Source organism: Anticarsia gemmatalis, chromosome 7, assembly GCF_050436995.1.
Source record: "Anticarsia gemmatalis isolate Benzon Research Colony breed Stoneville strain chromosome 7, ilAntGemm2 primary, whole genome shotgun sequence".
Classification (NCBI taxonomy): domain Eukaryota; kingdom Metazoa; phylum Arthropoda; class Insecta; order Lepidoptera; family Erebidae; genus Anticarsia; species Anticarsia gemmatalis.
The window spans coordinates 10,179,423-10,201,259 of NC_134751.1; the positions used below are offsets into that span (position 1 = coordinate 10,179,423).

Consider the following 21,837-nt stretch of genomic DNA (forward strand, 5'->3'; position numbering starts at 1 on the left):
ATCTCCTTAGTAGTTCAGCATTATTTCTACTTTATTAATTAGGGACAGACCATATTTTCTACATCTATAAGTAAACGATATTCCTATTGATACAGTTTGTAAACATAGAACCCTCGTTTTAACCCTACATAATATTGCATAGCAATGTTTTAATACATTGGTGATCCTCTAATCTACCCTTCCCAAAAATATCCTATAATTTGCATGAACAAACCAAGTATTAGCAAAAATTTGGATAAAGTTGGTATTTATTCCAAACAATTGGCTTTGAAGTGGACCTTTTAGTTTTATCCGATTAAAAGGTTGGTAAGATAAAATTATTTTTGGCTCTAAATAGAGTGGGTGAAACTATGTTTCTACCAAAATGCTTTTAATCAAATTCAAAGTATTAAATCAAAAGTTTTTGAAATGTTTTTACATAATAACTGTTGTGATGTATTTTTAAGATTTTAAATGTTATTCGATCTATTTTTAGTTTTTAATCAGAAGTGAGCATGAAAAGTTTTTCTCTAGGATGTTAAACATTATTTTAAGGATATCGTTGAAGGCTTACAAATACTGAACAGTATTTTATATAATTTATCTATTCACATTCACCTAGTGTCCGAAAACCTCTATCGGTGTACATATTTTATATTTCCTGTATTTACGCTCAATCTGGTTTGAAGAGGGTCATATTTTTCATACTTGTCACTTGGCTGTCAAATTTTCACGTAAATTTCTTTGAGGGTGGCCCAATAGATCCCTACCTATTGATACCGATGGTGCCGGTTGACGGTTGAACAGAGCACGGCTACAGGTGGTTTATGATAGCAAAGACCATTTTGACATTTCACATGAGCAATGATACGAGAAATTGAAAATTAAATAATTATTATTATGTTTGGATTTGGTTCTGCGTTGTTTTCAAAACTTACACGGGACATGATGGTAATGCTGAAAATGTTTTCAATTAATAAAAAAAAAACAAGGTAAATGAAAACGAAATCATAATATTACATTAACGAAAAGAAAGTGAAAGTTGGTAAAAAGAAAAACAGAAATCACATTTCAACGTGGGCGGTGAGTAGGCGGTGTATTACATGCTATGGGATATTATTTCTGAGAATACTCACAAATAACTTGTAAATTGACAGGAGACGATTTCCCATCGCCCTCTACGTTTGACGCAGTACACGCGTACTTCCCTGCTTGGCTCCTGTTGACGCCTTGCAGAGCTAAATGTGCTGAGCCAGCGATCACTCCGGCTCTCTGATTGTGTGTCATGACTTGACCCTAGAAAAAAATCATGTGATTAGTTCTCGATACTATTCTAGTAATATGGAGATTGATCTATCAAAAAGTAATAAAATTGTTCTGAAACTGATAAACGTCGCAGTTTAGGCATTATAGTTTTGGGTTTGTTCGTATTTACAATCCGTCCCTTAAATCACTAATTACTTGGAAGCCTTTGCTCTTTGCGATAAATCTCTCAAATCCATTGATAAGCCACTTCAGTAGAATATACTAACTATCTACCCTCGATAAAAAATAACAAACCATTCCAAAAATAAACATAGGCCTCCAAAACCTAACACGATCACAATTCTGTCCATCAAACTGATGAAAAAGCCAAAAAAATCGAATTCAATATAGAACCTAGTTCTGCCAATATCACATACCGACAATCACGTTACAGGTGACACAATTTGATCGATCAAATCAAAGCTTGATAAAATAAATTCGACCCTCCTGGCCAACTACTCGGCCCAAGAAATAGATGAGAAATTACTTTTACTTGAGTGACAAAGATTATTACTACGTTTGCGTTGTTCTTTATAGATTCTGCTGTGTTGTAGTGATGTAGTTCTAATGAAATAAAGTGGTCATTAATTTTAATGTATTATTTTCAATGATAATTCATATTTTGTTTAACATTTTTCCAATTTATGACGATTGATAATTACTTAGTGTTATCGAGCAATTGTAATTACTTAATTGGTATTGTCGGATAATCAATTACATTAATCAATTGATATAATGTAAGCTGACAACAATGGGCAATAAAAATCTAATAAATTATTTCAAGCAATGTAATTTAAAACTCTCTTTGACTGTCTTTGTGGCCTTGGTGGTCGTGCACACATCTGGATTACGAGATCTTAGTTTTGATAGCTGGGTCAGGTCAAATGCTATTGGTATTATGTAATTCAATAGTCCGGGATATTGGTTACATATCCAGAATATGGCAATGGGTTCACCCCTGTCACATGAGACTAAAATTGTAAATGGCGATTCAGGTTTGTATTTCATAAACCTCTGCCTACACGTTCGCTTATAACATGTGTGGGGTTATATACCTATTTATGACTTTATGTTTGATATTTTGCGAGTATAATAAGTAAGTATACTCACGTCGTGCTCCCAGACAACTTTGTAAGCTGGTGGATTTGACTTCACAATACATTCGAAGTAGACGTCGTCGCCCTCTTCAATGTCATTAGGATTCAGTTTTGCACCCAGTTGTAAGTTAACTATTGGGACATCTGTTGAACAAAATAATGCATTGTTGAACTTGCTTTTAATAATAATAAACTTAAGATGTTTCGGTATTTACAATGTTGAATAATTATAGTTCACCGACCAAGTATAAATCGTACAAGTGTAGCTTTTAAAATAGTTCAGCAGTGGTATTCTCTACCACTATCAACAACTGGCTAACTATGGACAAATTATATATGAAAATGTAATATTTATTACATTCTATAGATGAGTGACCGCATAGTGTTATTTGTACTGGGCGTCTCCGTGCTTCGGAGGGCGCTTAAAATGTCGTTCCCGGTTGTTGTCAATTAAGATAACAGTCGTTGAGCCATGTCAAAGACCTCTTGGGCGGCTTGAATAACTTTGACATTAGGTTGAACACTAACCATACGAGAGATAGATAGAAATTGTCTTTCCTTACTAATAAAATGGAGAATAAAAACTTACAATGTAAATTGAGCGTGATGCTCGTTTCTATAGTAGTGTGTTCAAGTTTGATATGTGCTGCGCGACACGTGAGCACGCGACCATCTTGTTCCATACGAGGCGTCCACCGCAGAAATGATATGGTTTCGTTCTTGTCATCTGAGTTCTAAGAAAAAAAATGCGTATATGAGAATCTGTTTCTTATACTTACAATTAGTGAGTTAGTCAAACAAAAAGAGAAATCAGAGATGAATCATTTAACCATGGGATTAATATTATGAATTACTGTCATAAAATTTATCCTTAATAATTGTAATTATTTCTAAGTAATGGTTCTCATATTCAAACATTGATTGTTGTTTAATTTTTTTCAGAATGTCTGCTGCTCGTTTACAGGGTAAGTAAAAGAATAATCCGTTGATTGGTGTACTCTACGGTCAAGGCCTGTGACACTTTTAAGGATGGTCAAGTAAGGTGCGGCTATTTTAGCCATTAGACACGCGGTAAACATCCTCAAAGTATAATTTTAGCATGACTGTGATGGTAAAAGTTTAATACAGAAAAACCAGCAAAGATTTTTTTTTTCATTTACTCTTATTATACTATTAAGAAATCTACATACATATATTCAGGCCTACCATAACGGAAAAAAATAGTTAACGAGTTGTATCGTTGGAGGAATTGTTTGATTAATTCAAATTGTTAGTGCTAGGTAAAGAATTATTACAATTACCCTTTGTATAGCAGCCGGAGACATTTGCCGTTCATCCATCCACCACGTGATCACAGCCGGTGGTCTCGCACCAACTGCTTTACAGGCCAACTCAGCTGGCTGACCAACTGAAAGTGGTTGTTCTCTAGCAAGGATCTCCACTGAGAGCGGCCGCACTGTAATAGAGAAACTCAGTAAGGTTCAACGTCGCTGTGGCATTGCCATTGAATAAGAACTGTAATTATAAAAAAAAAAATCCCAAACCATTTCTACTATTTAAATAAATAAATTGAACCTATCACCGGCTCACTGCTTGCCCAGCAGCGAGCCAGTGGTAGGTTCAATTTATACGTACCCTAAATACAACACCAGAAAAGAAAGAAGAATTAATATATTAATGATCTCAGAGAGTATTGAATGGTACAGATTGTTTAATTTAACTATTTTTTATTTAACTCATTGTTTATTAACTCATTGTTAGTTACGTGAGCTCAAATTATCACGAACTACTCGTAATTTAATCTGAAAATATTGTCGGAAATTCAAGAAAAATACAATAGTGGCTTAGTCGCGGGAAGAAGGTTTCTGTTTATTGTACTCGTAAATGTCACTCGAGGTTATTGTTGTGTTAACGCGACTACGTCACGAACTTAACGCAAAGTCAACAAAGTGCAGCTTTGTCAATGTCTCTCCTGCCATATTTACTCATAAACTAAACGTGACTCTAACCATTTACCGTCGCGCGGCGGGAAATCTTGATTGAACGCTCATGTGCAAGGAATAAACCTTGTGTAAAAGTATCATCTCAGGTAAATTTTACTTTGTTTTAAAATACAATGGTGACACTGAATTTCGGTAAATGATATACTTCAACTAGATGATTAATGTTATAAAACGCTTATAAAATTTAGTGTTCTATTCATCTTAGTTGCAGATGGTGGCCAGTACATTATATAAAACAAAAACGGAGGTCTATTTATGGGTTGATAGCCGGAAAATGGTTTCCCAACTGTCATATAACATAATTTGGCGGTCCAAATAGCGCCATAATGATGATGAGGGTAACGCGTTTGTCATTCTTAGATATTTGAATAAAATAGTAGCTTTGTAGTACGAAATAGATGGCTTCGAAAATTGTGATTTTCTATTATTTATAATAGAAAAAATGGGCGAGATATTAATGATAATAACATTATAAGAGTATTTATATAATGAACTGTCAGGAATTCTAGTGAATAAATTGCAGAGGTCGCTAAAAAAACACATAGTTGTTGAAGTAGTATTGATGTTGCCTCTTGATCATTAATTGTGATGTTTTTCGCATAAAATAGATTCAAAGTAAAATAAAATTTATTTTGAAAAGCTAGCTTGCTTGCACGTTTTAATGATATAGAAGCGACACAAGAAAAATGAGACTGCACAATGTGAATGATGTAATGAGCGCGTGAGATAAAAGAACTAACATGTTTTGTTTTTCTTCTAATTTTCCTTTCCATAACATAGTTCTACATAATATTGTTTTGCTTAGATACGAAAAAGATATCCGTGTAATATGTGATTCGATCACTTCATAGGTAGTTAGAAAAAAGAAGCGATAAAATTATTCAATAGCATCAAATAAATAAGTTGATAAAATATAATTTTAATATAGAGGTAAAAGTGACATTCATTTCGTTGACTTCGCGCATAACTTTGAATTTAAATTTAAATTAAAGGGTTGATGAAAAGTGTACCTTCTTTAAAACTTAACTATACAACATAATTCACCTGAAAACTGTTTTTGTGTTCCTCCACTTAGTTTAAGAGGTCGTTAGTTAGTTCTTTAAAAACCTTGAGTTGTTAGAGTACCTCACTTCTTTGTTTGGGAATAGTACCTACCTACTAATTTCAAGATAGGTACTTCAATGAGTACTTTAAAGCAACTTTGCTCCTTATCCCTGTTTATAATTGCTTCAACTTTGTAGTAGCTGATTATTTATTTGTATGCTTTCATTAGCTCTTTATTTGGGGGCCAAATGACGAGCTGATTAAAAACGTATCACTTAAATAAATTATGTTTAGAGCATTTATTATTGCGCGTACTCTTGTGTCAATGATTCCAATGACACGTGAGTAAATCCTCATGATCAACCCATTGCCTCTGCCTCAGTGTCCTTTCAGTATGAAAGAGGTAAAAACCCACCCGGTTTGCAAAGGCTAGCCTAAAATAAATATTTTGCATAGCAACCCTTTTTCATCATGTTTATTTTTATTGGAATTTCGTTACGTGCTAATCCGAGGTATGTGCGAAAAAAATACACCAAAGTGTCGGTAATCCATCAACGCGTGGACTACGCGTTGAAAAAACACTTATTTTAATTTGAATAATGACAAAAAGAGGTATTTCATAATGAAAAATGCAAAGCTAGCATGGTTCCCTAGTAAATGCTTAAAAAGATAATAATATTGTGTTTTAATTAAGCTATTACTTATAAGAACGTTATAGAAGAGAATGAAAAGGCGGGCGTCTGCTTTATACCAATAAAAACTATAAAAAAGCTCTACGGGCAAGTATCCTTAAGATAATCAACACCAATAAACGAAACCTTGCGATTTTTCATGGGACCCGTTACACATCGCCATGAATACGTAAAGAAGGAGGGGTCTAACTTTGTTGACGACATGGATATTAAATGGTCGTTACTTGAGAGAGTACTTTTTTATAGTTATCTATTTTGACACTTTTAAATGCGAGGAGTTTATTTTAAATTTCTATTAAACTAGTATAATTAATGTACAATGAAATATTTAACTATTACAAAAATTGGTCTCTTAAATCGTACATAGAAATTAAATCGAAGCGCTTCGAACAATAGAAAACGCAAACGCTAATGGTCTCCATTAGCGGCACGGGTAGTTGAAAAAGTGTTCAAAACAAAAATAAGATCGTCCACTAAAAGCTTTGTCGGAAAAAGGTGAGCTTAACGTGCATTACTGAACGAATGACATCATGGGTTATTATAATGGAGAATAATTTCCTGTTCGCCGACGTGGCAATGGCGTCACGACAGGACAATGCGACACAAATAAAAACTAATGGCTCCTAAGGGGGGTGGTGTGACAAAAGAATCCTGTCTGCCAGCCAACCGTCATATTCTCAGATAATCCGGGAGACTAGCGCGTTTGATATAGGTTAATCGCGCGGATTTACGTGGATTGAGTTTTGCAATAACAGAAAATGAACGTTTGTCGTCGTGTAATGCGGACGTTATGAAACTTTCCAACTAGTCTGCGGTATTCTGCGTTATTTTTCGTAACCGCTGTTGCTCGAGGCAGATTGGGTAACAACTGGGAAAATTGCAACACGGGTTTGATTAAATAAAGTGTCCTTATAGCGTTTTTATAGTGATGGCTGGTTATATAAGATGTATTTTGAAACTTAATGCAAAATAATATTTTACTCACAATTTAATTTGAAATGCACATATTTTCCGAAAATAGCTCTGCATTGGTAGTTGTGATAAGAACATAGCAATAAATTAAAGAAAAGACTACTCAATCCATATTAATATTTATTAGAAGTGTCAAAACAACACAATTAATAATAGCATCTTAAAATCGCGGTATCTCCACGTAGCTCCGCTGTTTATCCTCATACATCAGCGGCATATAATATGACGTAGCGCCCTGTCAACGTTGGTAATGTCCGAACGCGTTTAGTTAGACAAATGACTGAATATTAGGTAACGGACAGCATAAACACAGTCCCTTGTGTATGGAGCTAAATTAAGTTGTGTTATATTAAAGCTCTGTTGTGTTTCATGGTTCGTATTACGTGGTTTATTTTGTTTTAGAAAGTTTTAATATGGATACGTATTTATGGTGAAAGTTTGTATAGATATAACGGTACTTATGATGCTAGCTTTTTACTATAGCTGTACAAAAAAAATCATTTACAGATAAATTACGTCATTAAATCTAATAAAAAAAAATTGGTCTACATATTATTTGACATGGATTTTTAAGCAAAAACTTTTATATCAACAGTAAGCGGTGCAGTGGTTTAAGCGGTCACCTCGCCGCAATAACCGTAGCGCCGCGTGTGGCGGGTTCGAATCCCACCCGGGACAAATCTTTGTGTGATGAGCACGAGCATTTGTTCTGAGCCTGGATGTTAATGTATCTATATAAGTATGTATTTAGAAGTATATAAGTATGTCTATCAGTTATTTGGTTACCATAGTACAAGCTCTGCTTAGATTGGAATCAAATGACCGTGAGTAAAAAAAAAAAAAAAAGTTTATAAATAAAAGTACTTGCTTTAATGAAGTTATAGAATTGCTCTTACAACTTTAAGCCTTTTATATCAAATTGAAAGTATTTCTATTTCCGAACATTACTGTTAATGTTTGTAGTGATTCCGTTTGAATAGAACCGCGGTACAAGTTGGCTAGGTTGGCAAAGTTCACGATTGATTTATAGAATAGAAACTTTCAAGTTTCGATACGCTCTGCAATTGCAGTTCTCTAACGATGTTAACGATATTTGATTCGTATATAAATCGATGTTAAATTCAGAGTTTAAACGGTTGAAGTAACATTACGGACATTTATCTTCGCAGGATTAAGTAGAGTAAATTTTAGGTTTGGTCGGTTAATACTTGCTGCAAAGTGCAACCTTCCTGGACAAGTAAATTTATTACAATCCCTTCGTCGATCAAAACACAGAAATCAAGAGAATATAGTAAGGTATTATGACGTCATTATAAATTAATACTCTGGGTAAAAAGGTGGGAATGAAAAAGGTTATCCTGCATACTTAATCGTGTGGTATTCCGTACTTTTCGGACCTACGTCACCTTCAGAGTATGAACAAGTATATAAATAGCATCTTCTGAATTGTTAAAATTGTAAGTATTGTTATTATTGTTCATATTTTTCATTCCTTTTTTGTATCCAGTCAATAAGTCCAGAGTTAAAAACAGTTTATTTATACTGTTATCAATGCTTTTTTTATTGTACTTAGTAATATTAACAGATCATGTCGGTGATGTTTTGCAAAAAGGTGTGGTACAAAAAAAAGAAGCTGCGTAGTACTTATATGTACGTAACCCATGTTTCTGTATGACAAGATGTATGGATGTGGATGAAACAAGGGAAGTTTGTGAGGATAGTAGCAATTGGCGTTCTTTGGTTTCTGTCTATTCTAATAGGAATGTATGTAATATAATTGTACTTACAATAAATTTGTATCTGCACATTGACCCTCAGCGGAGGCACAAGCACAGTGTTGTCAGCCGTACAAGTGTACACTGCTTCGAAGTAATCTCTAGTTAACTTAGGTATCCTAAGCTCTAGTAAACTTAGTCGAGAACCATCGTCGACTGGCGCCAGCGTTGCTATGACCTTGTCGTCTCGCCACCAACGGATGCGTGGCATGGGTTTTCCTAAAAAAAAAACATATAAATGAGAAATATAATATATAGTTACCACTGACCGGTGTATCAAGACTATTTGAGATCTGTTTGTGACGATGCCATGTGTATTTGAAGATTTTTTTAGAACAAGTATTGTTTGTGTTTTAGTTTAGTTGTTAGATCCTTAAACAATTTAGACTAAATATATTTTATTAAGTTAATCTCGGACGACGCCCTGTCGGGCGCCCAAGATACCGCTGGAAGGATGTAGTGGAGGCGGATCTGAGGGAGCTTCAAGCCGGGGATTGGCAAAAAGTGGCCAAAGATCGGGCAAAGTGGCGTTCTCTCGTGTCGGAGGCCAAGACACATTTTGGGTCGTTGAGCCAACGGAATGAGTGAGTGAAGTTAATTTTCAGAACTCAACAAATTTTATCATAATTTTACGCCAGTGTATATTTTAATAATAAATAATGCTGTAACATTTGAGTTAGGCACTACAAACAAACTTTCAAATTAATAACCTGTTTCCAATATGTCGCAAATATTCCTATTTACTTTACAACATCGCATGTGTACTAAAATATTTAATAATATAAATGGCATGTATGGCATTGGACGTTCAAAATTTATAACGGTATAGTACGGACGGAAGCAACTGCACGTCACTCTCAATCATTTTATCGGCATAGCTTGTATTTACATGGAATGCTAATGGACAAAAATGGTTCACTGAAATTCGACATACCCGAAATGTGTGAAATATATTGTTATTTTTAAACACTTTATTCGCTTTCATATTCGATCATTTTATTGAAGCGGCTACTTTTGTAATGTACCGGCGCGGCGTATGGAACGGTCCGAATGATCGTTGGTATTCGAGTAATCAAATTCGACGAGAAATGTTGTACGGTATGACCGTTGACTGTATGTATGTAATATGTTCTATAATGCGCAGAAAACTACATCTTTTTATAGGAGCCATCTTTAAGTTTACGAAACAAATTGCTAGACTCACTAATAAATAATATGTTGAAACAATAAATAGTATTTAACAGCATACAGGTTAATGTTTCTTACTAATGATTTAAAAACTCAGCTGTAGTAATGAGCTAGGAATAAAAAAGATAAAAATTCTAAGCTTTGACTTATTTTTCATTTCATAATATAAATTACCTAAAACAAAACAATATTAAAATTTTATAAAAATCCACAATCAACAAAAATTCAGAATTCACAACATCAATTTTCGCAGAAACAAAAAAACTATAATTTAGAACGTGCTTAGTTGCATACTGACTCACGTTATTGATTTTGTGGACACAAAAATATAATTAAAAGAGGTTATACTATAAACCTCATTTTTTTTATTTCTAGTACAAAAATAATTTTGATTGATATACTTAGACGTTTTGGCGTATAAAAATAGTGCGTCCATATTTTTTTCAACCGTAGCTATTGGTAGCTACTCTAGCTAACCGTAACTCTTTGGAAAAACTATTTGTTGTTTTATTTAACGGCATTGAACATTTTTTCGATTTTAAACAAATTATGTCTATACATTTTTATAAATACCAAATTAATGTAATATGACGGATATAAACGAATAAGCATATCATTGTATAAATTTATGTAGAATAATAACCTCAGAAATACGTTTATGTTTTCCCCTCGTTAACCTCCCAAACAAAGCAATATTATTAAATTAATGTGTCACTCACAGTCTGTGGTAATATTCCGAATAATTATTCTTCACATTAATATCAGATTAATACTAAACATTTTAGAATTTTTTAAATTAATTTTAGCCTAATTATTGCCGCTTTAAAATATTATATTGTTGTGCTTTCGTATTACAGAAAACGTATATTATTAAGCAATTTATAATATGACTAATATATCAATTTCAATATGTATTTTTTTTTACCCACGATTCAACTCATAACTATCTATTCATAGTCACAAATAAAAATATGTAAAGTAAAATGGAATAGCACCTAGTTTTAGTAAGAGGTACGTAATGAAATGTTAAAACAGGCAAATTGTCGACATTGCTGATTAGCTAGCTTTAGGTTGTTTGATCTCGTCTGGGCTTGTAATCGAATTTGTATCAATTACGAAATGAGACCCGATTTATCGGCCAAAGATTTTATTACTCTACTTTCAAGTTGGCTACTGAGCTTTAATTTGATGTAATTATTTTTATACCTCTCAAAGGGATTTATTAACTTATTTTATTGATTTCTACTTAAAATTTGATATTACGACGAAGTTTTTACTTCACAGTAGAAAATGATGAATTTTCAAGTATATTTTACAGCGTTCATAATTTTTAATATCTTGAAGCTCTAGTTAAAAGGTCCTTGTTACAATTATTGACAATTAAGATACTCAAAAAAAATAGTTTTTTTTTTTAAATATCTGCTTGTTTTTATATCTATGTCTTAACTTTCCATTATAAAACTCAACGGCCTGTTTAAATGCTGACTCCTGTATACCCCTGAACCCTTAATGACTTTACAAAACACAGAAAGTAGAGTACACCTAGAATTTTCGTTGTAAAGACCATATGCATTATTACGATCGTTAAACTAAACAAGTAATGGCTTTTTGTGGTTAGGCTTTCAACCCTTACTAATGTGTTCTGTGCCTGTGTTTTCAATTCCCACCGTAAAAGACAAAAAGGAAAACCAAATCATGTGCTCTGTCTCTCATTTAAAATAAATTTAGTTTTTTTACGTTCATAGACTTTGCGTATCTCAAAGGTATTTTTCTTTTGCTATTCTCTCTTTATAGTACCCTATTTCATTGAGTTAGCTTCTGTGGACGTACAAACTTTAGTCACGACGGGTACAAAGGTACCTAACTACTTTAATTTGAACTTTTCCTTGAGATATATCGTTCTACGTTCAGATGTCAGTTTAACTTTTTTTGCTTTAAAGTTTCCTGACACTCCGTCTTCGTAGTACAAAGTGAAATCTTTTATTCCCTTGAGTATAGCTGAATTTATTTTATATGGTCAAACAGTCCTGAAGCACAGTTGAAATAATGAGATGTACACAGACAAATTAAATACTACGTTGTCGAATTAATATTATGAAATAACCGTATTAAGTTGTTTCTTTTTTTTTTAATTAACATTTGTTTAAGTATGTGGAATTATGTTGGCTAATAATGAATTTAAGGGATGTATTTGTAACCTAAATATGAGTGTAAAAAAAGTATGTAGCCCAATTTACCTCCACTTACAACGCAGGTGAGTTTTATACTTGTATCTTCGACGTAAGGACCGGCTACGCCAACCACTTCTTTGTCAAATTCGTCGAAAATCTTCGGTTTTTCTGGTAATTCTGTGAACAAAGAATACCTCATTTAATATTCATAGTACCTTTCTTTTCTATCCTTGAGCAGATTACCGACATTTATAAGGTTTTTTTTTCAACAAAAAGTGTTTTTAAGCCCACATAAGTAAAATAATAACTGCTTTTGTAGTGTTGCTAAAAAACTTGAATTTAAATATTATTTTAATCTTATTACTTAAAAATATTTTCTCAAAGCAATATTCTAGTTTCCGTCCCTTAGGAGGAAACCGAGCCAAAGTTTTAAAAAGAGTAAATTCTATTTAAAATTTTAGTAAGACGGTGGCCAAGAAAATGTACATTTCCTTTTGAGTAAATCGTAGCCATCAAAAACATTCTGTAAAAACCTCAAGTCTCGCCGTAAAAAGTTGTGAGATCGATATAATACCAAGTCGATTAATCTATTTAGTCTCTACTTAAAGGACCTTCTGTCTTAAGTTATTACGTATGTTATTATCATGCCAATTTAAAAACAAATACCACTAAAACAAATAGACCGACCTGGCCATCGCATGATTTGATTATTAGTATGTATCACACTACACAGCACGACGAGAAGTTAATGCTCCTGAAATGTTAATGGCGAATTTGTGTTTTCTTGCGATGACCAAGTCGATCTATTTGTTTTAAAGGTATTTTTTTTAAATTGGCATGATAATAACATACGTAATAACTTAAGACAGAAGGTCCTTTAAGTAGAGACTAAATAGATTAATCGACTTGGTATTATATCGATCTCACAACTTTTTACGGCGAGACTTGAGGTTTTTACAGAATGTTTTTGATGGCATCTCACTTCTTTTTGTAGAGCGAATAGAGCAAACATAAGTCCAATTTGTATGGAAAGCCGTATTTTTTTCATAATTCAACATATTTTCCTATGGGAATGTTGTTCAGTTTCATGGGCTAAACATCCTTACCCACCCTATACCCCCTCACGTTATGTCTCATATAGTAGATACATATTTACACCTATTTATTTTATTTTCTACAGAAATAATAATTTAATTTATTAACTGCAAATGTAACCTTGTAATCTTATACATTTATATGGGATTACAAAGTTATTGTTGCAGTTGGTGTATTTAGAAAACTGGACCGAAATTAGAAAATATTACATTTTTCCCATGATTAAGACACTAAACCCTATTTATATTCTAAATTTTAAGCTTCTAAGTCTGCTAGGAGTACCTTAGACTTTTGATGATCGGTGAGTCAGTGAGTCAGTGAATCAGTGAGTGACAAAATTCAAAATTTTAACAAGTTGTCATTCTTAAACTACTGGTTCAAATTGACTGAAATTTTAAATATACCGTGTTTATACAATGACTAATTAGTTGCTGAAAAACCAGGCTTCTTGTTTTATCCACAACGAAATTATAGGGGTGTCAAAAATAGCCCGAATCGCTTCGAGAAAAGGATGTTACGGCCGTGCCGCTTTTTTTTTGCTCGACTTGCGGGGGCACTTCCGTGCCCCCAGATTATTATTTTATATTAAAGTAGTGTATAATATAACGTTACAAAATATCAAACTAAAAATAGCCTTGAGATTTCGTTTCGATTTCGATTTGAGAATTTGTACACATAATAAAATACTCTGAAAAACATTGTTTGAGAGTCAGTAATACAAAATTTAAAGATTAAAAACAGAAGCCTATTCTTATATCTATTTTCAGTTACTATCTGTAGGAAGACATTGGCAATGGGAAAATTAAAACATTCAATATCCTAATCTTTGGTATCACCATAAGAGGTTTCCAAAGAAAATATAAAACAAAATCATATACCATAATTATTAAAATTAACGACGAATCACCGCGATCAATCATTAAAACCAACAATACAAAACAATGCATCATCGAGATTACATTCTCCATCATTTCTAAATTAATTTCCACTGTGAGTAACACGGCGCTAAGTAAAATTAATTAAATTATGAACTTAAGCCAAGAATTACCAAGTGAAGTTTATATCGGATCGCAAAATTTCTAAGTTGAAAACATACGATATGAATTTTACATCGGCGGTTTGAGTAGTATGAATTGAAATTTTAGAATATCTACGCCAGTTAATTAAATGATTTTTTTACGTTCGCCATTTTTATTTATTAACTTTTGTAAAAATTGCTTTTCGGTAACTGTGATACGATCGTTAGTTTTACACGAGTACTTTATTTCTGCAACAGAAACTTTATGATCGAAAGAAATAAATTCCTCTTTTTAAAAAGAATATACAGTATCTTATTCCATATACTCCTAATAAGATCAAGTATGTATCACTGAAGAAGCAGATGAGGTCCTGTGACGTAGAGTCACGCACGCTGAGTACCTCCTATAATTGAGTTACCCTACATTAAACTTTACCCTCGGACCGTATATTGCTAAAATAAAAGCCTCGAAAGACATCCCCAACACAAATTACTCCGACCCAAAAGCAATCTTTTCATCGTTTGTGATTTTTTTATACAGGATTCTTTGGAAACTCGCGATTATGATGTTGGGATCTAATCAAATCATAATACAATTGAAACGGGAACAAGTGGTTTCGTAATAGATTTAAAGGATTCCTTATTTACTCGTAATACGCCGTTTCATCTTAAAAGTAAATATTGAAATGCTTTAAAATGTTGGTGATGTTTACGCGTTCATTTTCCTTGAGCGTTTCAAAATGAATTTTTATTATTGTTATGATAACATTTTCCGAAGTTATCATTATGATGAAGATGTAATTTTCTTCAAAGTCCACTTTTATGCAAATTTGTTCCTGTCGACAAAGTATGTGCTTGCTTAGATAAACAAAATTACAATTATATTAGTAAATACAAACCGAAATCTTTATTGTATAAATAGTATAATTTTGTGATCATTGGTTGAGACAAGTTTGACAAGGCATACCTATTGACAAAATTGAGTCACTTTTAGCTTTAGCAGCTGTAAGGTATGAAATAAATCCTGTTTATTTGTGTTTAATTCCCGTGGAAATAATAACCGTAATTGTATAAATTAACAACTCAATATTCAAGCGCTTTGTGTCATGCAATCACTACTTAAACAAAACTAAATGATCCATTAAATCCTGATACTGTTAACAAATCATTATAACTTTATTGCGCATTAATATAAGTAGTGATTACGTAATTTGACACGGTAATAAAACTAAAAGAATTATTAGCCAATAAAACTGAGATTGGCTGAACGCCAGAATGCAATATGTAGCCACAGACAGCCGAACAAAATGGCTACTTTATTGAGCCCCAGTTTTACATCGCGTCTGGATATGATATCTTTACAAAATGCTTTATGGCCAAACCGCAATACGTTTTACTACGGCAATTTTCATTCTACACGTTCTAAAATAATAATTAAATTGTAAAATATCTAACCATTATTTTATGAATGACACTCCGTTGATTTGTTAATATTAATTCATTTATATTCTATAAAAAATACAAATAACATAAAGTTAGAGCCAAGTTACTTTACGACAATTTTTCAAATCTTTTGGAATTTACCATTGCCCTATTCAATGTGTCTAAATCATATGTAATTTGATAAAGATTTTGATTCAATAACCAACCTAAACGTATAACTTGTCAAAGCATTTGATCTAGTTGCTAACTACTAAAACGTAAGTTCATAATTCTGGCAACTGCAAGATGTTTCCACATAAACCGCCACTATTTGGCTACGGGCCGACACCACACATAAATTCATAACGGACATGGGACCAGGTGACTTGAACAGTGATAAAATAGCCATGCATGCATATTTTGTGGTCAAGAAATATTTACTGATAGAAGAGAATTATGGACCAATAACGAACCAATTGGCAAGTATTTACGGCCGAAAAATGGCATATTTTTATATGAAAACAACAAGACATAATTTTTGTAGACGTTTAACCAGATGTGTAAAAATAACTAAATTACAAACTAAAAAGCCGGCACCAAACTGTAATATGATGAAAACTTTATTTCTTATTGTCGTATGCAGATCGTAATTATGCATCTTCTATTTGCTGAGCTCTGTACTTTATATTTTATAATATTAATCTTTGACTTATGATTCCTTTAAATGTTAAAATAAATACAGCTAATTATACTGCACGAAAACGAATAATAATACTATAACGAAACCGAATTTCAACGATGATTTTTACACCAAATCACGGTGGTATCACTTTCAAAAATGTATTCTCCTGTTCAAAATTGTCTCTCCCGAAATTGGAATTCTAACCATCTAATTCGGAATATCTTATCCAGTTTATTTCAAGCGAACCTAGTTCTCCTATTCCTTAACTTTCCTCGTCTTATATTCGGTGTACAATTCGTGCTTCCAATTTCAGCCTTAACAATGTACTATCTTCTTTGTTAACTTTGGTGTAAGGTAAAAGAGTGCAAAGTTGTGCACTTGTTCGCAAAATGGCTTTACACTTGCCCTTTTGGTTGGATTGAAAAAATTTGGCGCACGAAATTTCAGTCAACTTTTACAATTTGTTGAAAGTCGTAAGCAGTTTTTACAAATGTGAATTGTTGATTTGATTACTTTTTGGTTTTAATTTTTTTTGTCTATACCTTTATATTTGTTTGCAAAGCTTAAGCGTTATAAATAAACTGTATTTGTATTTCATTGTACAAACTCTATTTCAAAACATAACATAAAAATTTGTTAGTGAAATAAGCATTAGCTTTAGTATCTGGGGGCACGGAAGTGCCCCCGCAAGTCGAGCAAAAAAAAGCGGCACGGCCGTACCATCCTTTTCTCGAAGCAATTCGGGCCATTTTCGACCCCCCTATAATGTCGTTGTGGATAAAACAAGAAGCCTGAATTTTCAGCAACTAATTATTCATTGTATAAACACGGTATATTTAAAATTTCAGTCAATTTGAACCGGTAGTTTAAGAATGACAACTTGTTAAAATTTTGAATTTTGTCACTCACTGATTCACTGACTCACTGACTCACCGATCATCAAAAGTCTAAGGTACTTCTAGGAGACTTAGAAGCTTCAAATTTAGAATACAAATAGGGTTTAGTGTCTTAATAATGGGAAAAATTCAATATTTTCTAATTTCAGTCCAGTTTTCTAAATACACTAACTGCAACATTAACTTTGTAATCCCATATAAATGTATAAGATTACAAGATTACATTTGCAGTTAAGAATAATTACTACTGTAGAAAATAATAAATAATAGGTGTAGATAGGTATATACTATACGAGGCATAACGGGAGGGGATATAGGGTGGGTAAGGGTGTTTAGCCCATGAAAATAAAAAACATTCCCATAGGAAAATATGTTGAATTATAAGAAAAAACGTCTTTCCATACAAATTGGACTTATGTTCGTTCTACAAAAAGAAGTGAGATGCCACCAAAAACATTCTGTAAAAAGCCCAAGTCTCGCCGTAAAAAGTTGTGAGATCTATATAATACCAAGTCGATTAATCTATTTAGTCTCTACTTAAAGGACCTTCTGTCTTAAGTTATTACATAAGTTATTATCATGCCAATATTAAAAATATTTTACGTTTAAAACAAATAGATCGACTTGGTCATCGCATGAAAACACAAATTCGCCATAAAAATTTCAGGAGCATTAACTTCTCGTCGTGCTGTGTAGTGTAATACATACAAATCATGCGATGGCCAGGTCGGTCTATTTGTTTTAAACGTAAAATATTTTTAATATTGGCATGATAATAACTTATGTAATAACTTAAGACAGAAGGTCCTTTAAGTAGAGACTAAATAGATTAATCGACTTGGTATTATATAGATCTCACAACTTTTTACGGCGAGACTTGGGCTTTTTACAGAATGTTTTTGGTGGCATTTATATAACATAGAAGCTACTTAAATATTGTAATATAAAAAGTACTTTCTTAAATAACTCTAATCGTGCGATTACAAACCTCTTACTGATGATAACGATGTAGTTGTACGAGTACGTACTAAATGTTCGCACCATAATTTATCTACTTCTACAATTGGAATTTCAGTTCGTACAGAACATTACCTGAGCATACTGAACATTGCAGAATACAATGACCATTTTAATTAAAGTCTACAATCTATTTGCCGACCGACATTATCAAGCTAACATCGATGTTGTAGGAATTGCTTTCATTAATGAAATTATGCTGTAAGCCGAGTGCATTAGGTAAGTATGTTTAGGTACAATGTAGCTGTATAGTTAATGAATAGCTAGAGCTTTAGTTCGGAGGATAATTGTGATGGTAATGAAATGTAAGCTTGAATATAATCCCGAAGATTATTTTATGTTTAATGCAGTTTATATCAGAGAATAACATAGTAATATTGTATCGGCATTATAGTATTGTCTTTCTCGACTTTAGATTTTATTCTTATCGCGTAGGCAGAGGTTTTTCAGTGCATTCATTTCTAAAAACTTATGTAAGTATACATTTTAACAACAAATGGTTAGATATATTTTAATGTATACAGGGTACTTTAATTTTCTTTTCTGATGAAATATTTAAGGTAGGTACTTTAAAAAACAAAATAAAAACAAATACTATATCCGTAGGCAAAATAGAAGCTTTATATCGTAATTGTTGAAATAGCAACATGAATATCATGACATAAGATCGGTGTGTTCGGTGGGTCAGGTCATCCGATATAGCACTAAACCGAGTAAATAATATCGTAAAAATTCACTATCGTGACGCAGTACGCTATATCGCTGAAAATTCTAGTTTTTAACGTGTTTTATCGTATGTCTACCTTGACAGGCGTAATCAACGTTAACCCATTTTCCGTTCAATGTGTAGCACCGACAAGTTTTTGTTATCAACGGCAATTATTTAAATCAAAATTTCGCGAAATCTGAACCAGTAACTAATTCTTTTTCTTTATTTACAACCCAATGGTTTATACCCTATCATGTGGACAAAGATGTTTTACATGAACCCACATTTTGCCTCTTCGGTCTTAGAAGAAAGCGTGTCTTACATGGAGCGCAATACGAAACTCCGAGTTACCAACAATAAATTTGTGAGACAGAAATCGTTAATTCCTCTCTGTAATATTTCTTAAGCCCGGGAATTAAACTGAAGTTCTCAGTGTCATATGCATTTTCGCTCATACAGCCAAAATAGTATCAAGCAATAATCAATCACAAATAAATTCCCATTTAAAATTATAAATGAACTTCATTGATTTAAGCATATAAAAGCTTTACCGGCACACCTATAAACACAAATTGACAGTAGAATATTTAAGAAGCGCACAGATGAGCGCAGTGGAAGTTTGCATTCAAATGCGAATTCGAAATAGTCACTATAAATGTTAAATGAACGATCCTAGACAGTGCCGGGGACCGTGATACAGCAGTCTATGAATATTGCACAATAAACGTCTACCTAAAAGTGTCACTAAACCTCCGCTTGTTAATTTTGTTCCGTGTTTAGTTATCAAATTAAGAATCCTCAATTAGTGTTGTTTGCACTGTTTGTCAATTTCTAGTGGTTTGTTTATGAATATAATTACTTGGTTAGATACTTGAATACTTTTAACTTTAAATAGATTATTATTGTTGGTTGATCAAGTATACTTACTATTTGATAGTTAGTCTTTTAGGCTCTGACCTTACTTATATTTATCACAAGCTAAGAAAGTTAGATAATTCACATAATATGTAGATTTGTATCAAACCGTCTCGGAGACTTCTGCGACGGATATTTTAGATTCGTAGCAACAGCTACGTCACACGCTACTGTATGTGCTACGGCGCATGCTACGACAAACGCTACGGCGGCGGCGTCCGGCATAGGTATTTTGATGTACATATTTCCTTTTGTTCAAATAATCAGTTGACCAATACAGTGTTAATAATTGATTTTTATTAGATAAATAATGTACAACTTACCAATAACTTCCAAGAGAATCTTATGGTTTCTCGTTGGTGATATTTTGAAGTCGACCCTGCACCTGTACATGGCGCGGTCGTTAGGTAATACGTCACGTATCCTGAGCGATGATGGTGAGCTCGCGTGCCAGCGGGCTCTCCCGCCAAGGACATCGTCCGCCCAGTGTGCTGTCGGCCCTTTGATGCGGCCGTCGTAGCTGAGGACAAGAAAGAGCTAAGTTATTAACAATTTAGTATAAGGTTAATCTGCAATGAATAGCAACTTGACAACAGAATCCCAAGTGGTGTGTGACTGCGTTATTCTCAACCTAATCATAACATTTGAAAAGTAATACAAAGGCTATCACAGTTCAAAAGAAAATATAAATAATTTCTTCATAGTCTCTAATCCTACTCTCAAACTCTGAACTTTCAAAAATTCTATGTGTTTTCAACATGGTTCGAAATGAAAACGTTTTCTCTCATTAATATTTCATAAGTCACCATCAGCTTAAGGCTGCTAGTCTTATTCTTTATTATACAGTTCCCAACATAAATCAAGATGGAACGGGATCAAAGTGAAGGAGGGACGATTTTTATAAATTGCATAATTATGCAGTTTGCGGGCAAAAAGTTGGCGACAAATTTTTATATCCCGCGTTTATGACTTTGAAGTTTCAAAGGGAAGAAATGAAATGAAAGGTAAGTCAAGTACAAAGACCTTGAAGGGAAAGTATGAAGCAACAAGATTATAAAAGGATCTTGAGGAAAATCTCTATCTCTAAGAAAGATTCTTAGTCTTGAATATTCACGAATGTGTAGCGTAAAATATTTGACGTTGACCTAAGTTTAGTCTTATCTGGAAAAAAGTAGGGCACACTTAGTACATTGATATATGACGTCGTGACTACTTACTCCAGGCGAGATGAAAGTAATCAGTTTAGGAGATAGATAATATAAACTTAACGTATACTGAAAATGAGGAAGTTTCTATCGGGATAGTTACTGTTTTTTTCCTATAATAAATATGGAAAACAGCAATGCTTTTAAAGTTTACCAATTGTCATTAAAATTGATGAAACGGATTCGGGGTAGTGCGTTTTAAATTTGGAAATTGATATCTGACATGCGAGATTAACATTTAACAAAAAGGTTGAGATATTTTTGGACAAGATTATTATTTTATGATATCAATTTTCATTTCGCTTGTCGATTAACATAATAACGTTAATCAATATTGTGTGTCAATGTTATATTGACAAGCAGGTATTTAAAACAAGTTTAGTAATTTTAAGGTGTTTTACTTCTAGTTTTTTATTTACTTGTAGTCGACAAGTAAAATACCAAATAATTGTTTAAAATCTATCAGCAATTTACTATATTAAACATTTATAAACTATCGTTAACTAAGTACCTCTCACTTTTCTCAATTTTGTAAATAAGCCCAAGGCAAAAGCGGGAAAGTATATCTAATTATTTATTATTAGTATGGCATAGGAAATCTCGAGTGGAATGGATACGAAGCATTAGTCATCAATCAACATCGATGTAATTC

The 21,837-nt window shown here is 33.0% G+C and overlaps 1 protein-coding gene across 2 annotated transcripts in view; it reads right to left on the reverse strand.

Moving 5' to 3' along the window:
* The window catches only part of LOC142973969 (kin of IRRE-like protein 2), a 142,073-nt gene that overhangs the window by 15,067 nt on the left and 105,169 nt on the right, over positions 1–21,837 (reverse strand). For both annotated transcript variants that reach the window (XM_076116018.1, XM_076116016.1), the window contains exons 4-10: positions 20,304–20,500; positions 12,293–12,403; positions 8,880–9,086; positions 3,683–3,837; positions 2,971–3,115; positions 2,395–2,525; positions 1,116–1,275 (exon numbers count right to left, since the gene is read on the reverse strand). In XM_076116018.1, the coding sequence (XP_075972133.1) occupies positions 1,116–1,275; positions 2,395–2,525; positions 2,971–3,115; positions 3,683–3,837; positions 8,880–9,086; positions 12,293–12,403; positions 20,304–20,500 (1,106 nt within the window). The remainder of the gene's footprint in view (positions 1–1,115; positions 1,276–2,394; positions 2,526–2,970; positions 3,116–3,682; positions 3,838–8,879; positions 9,087–12,292; positions 12,404–20,303; positions 20,501–21,837) is intronic.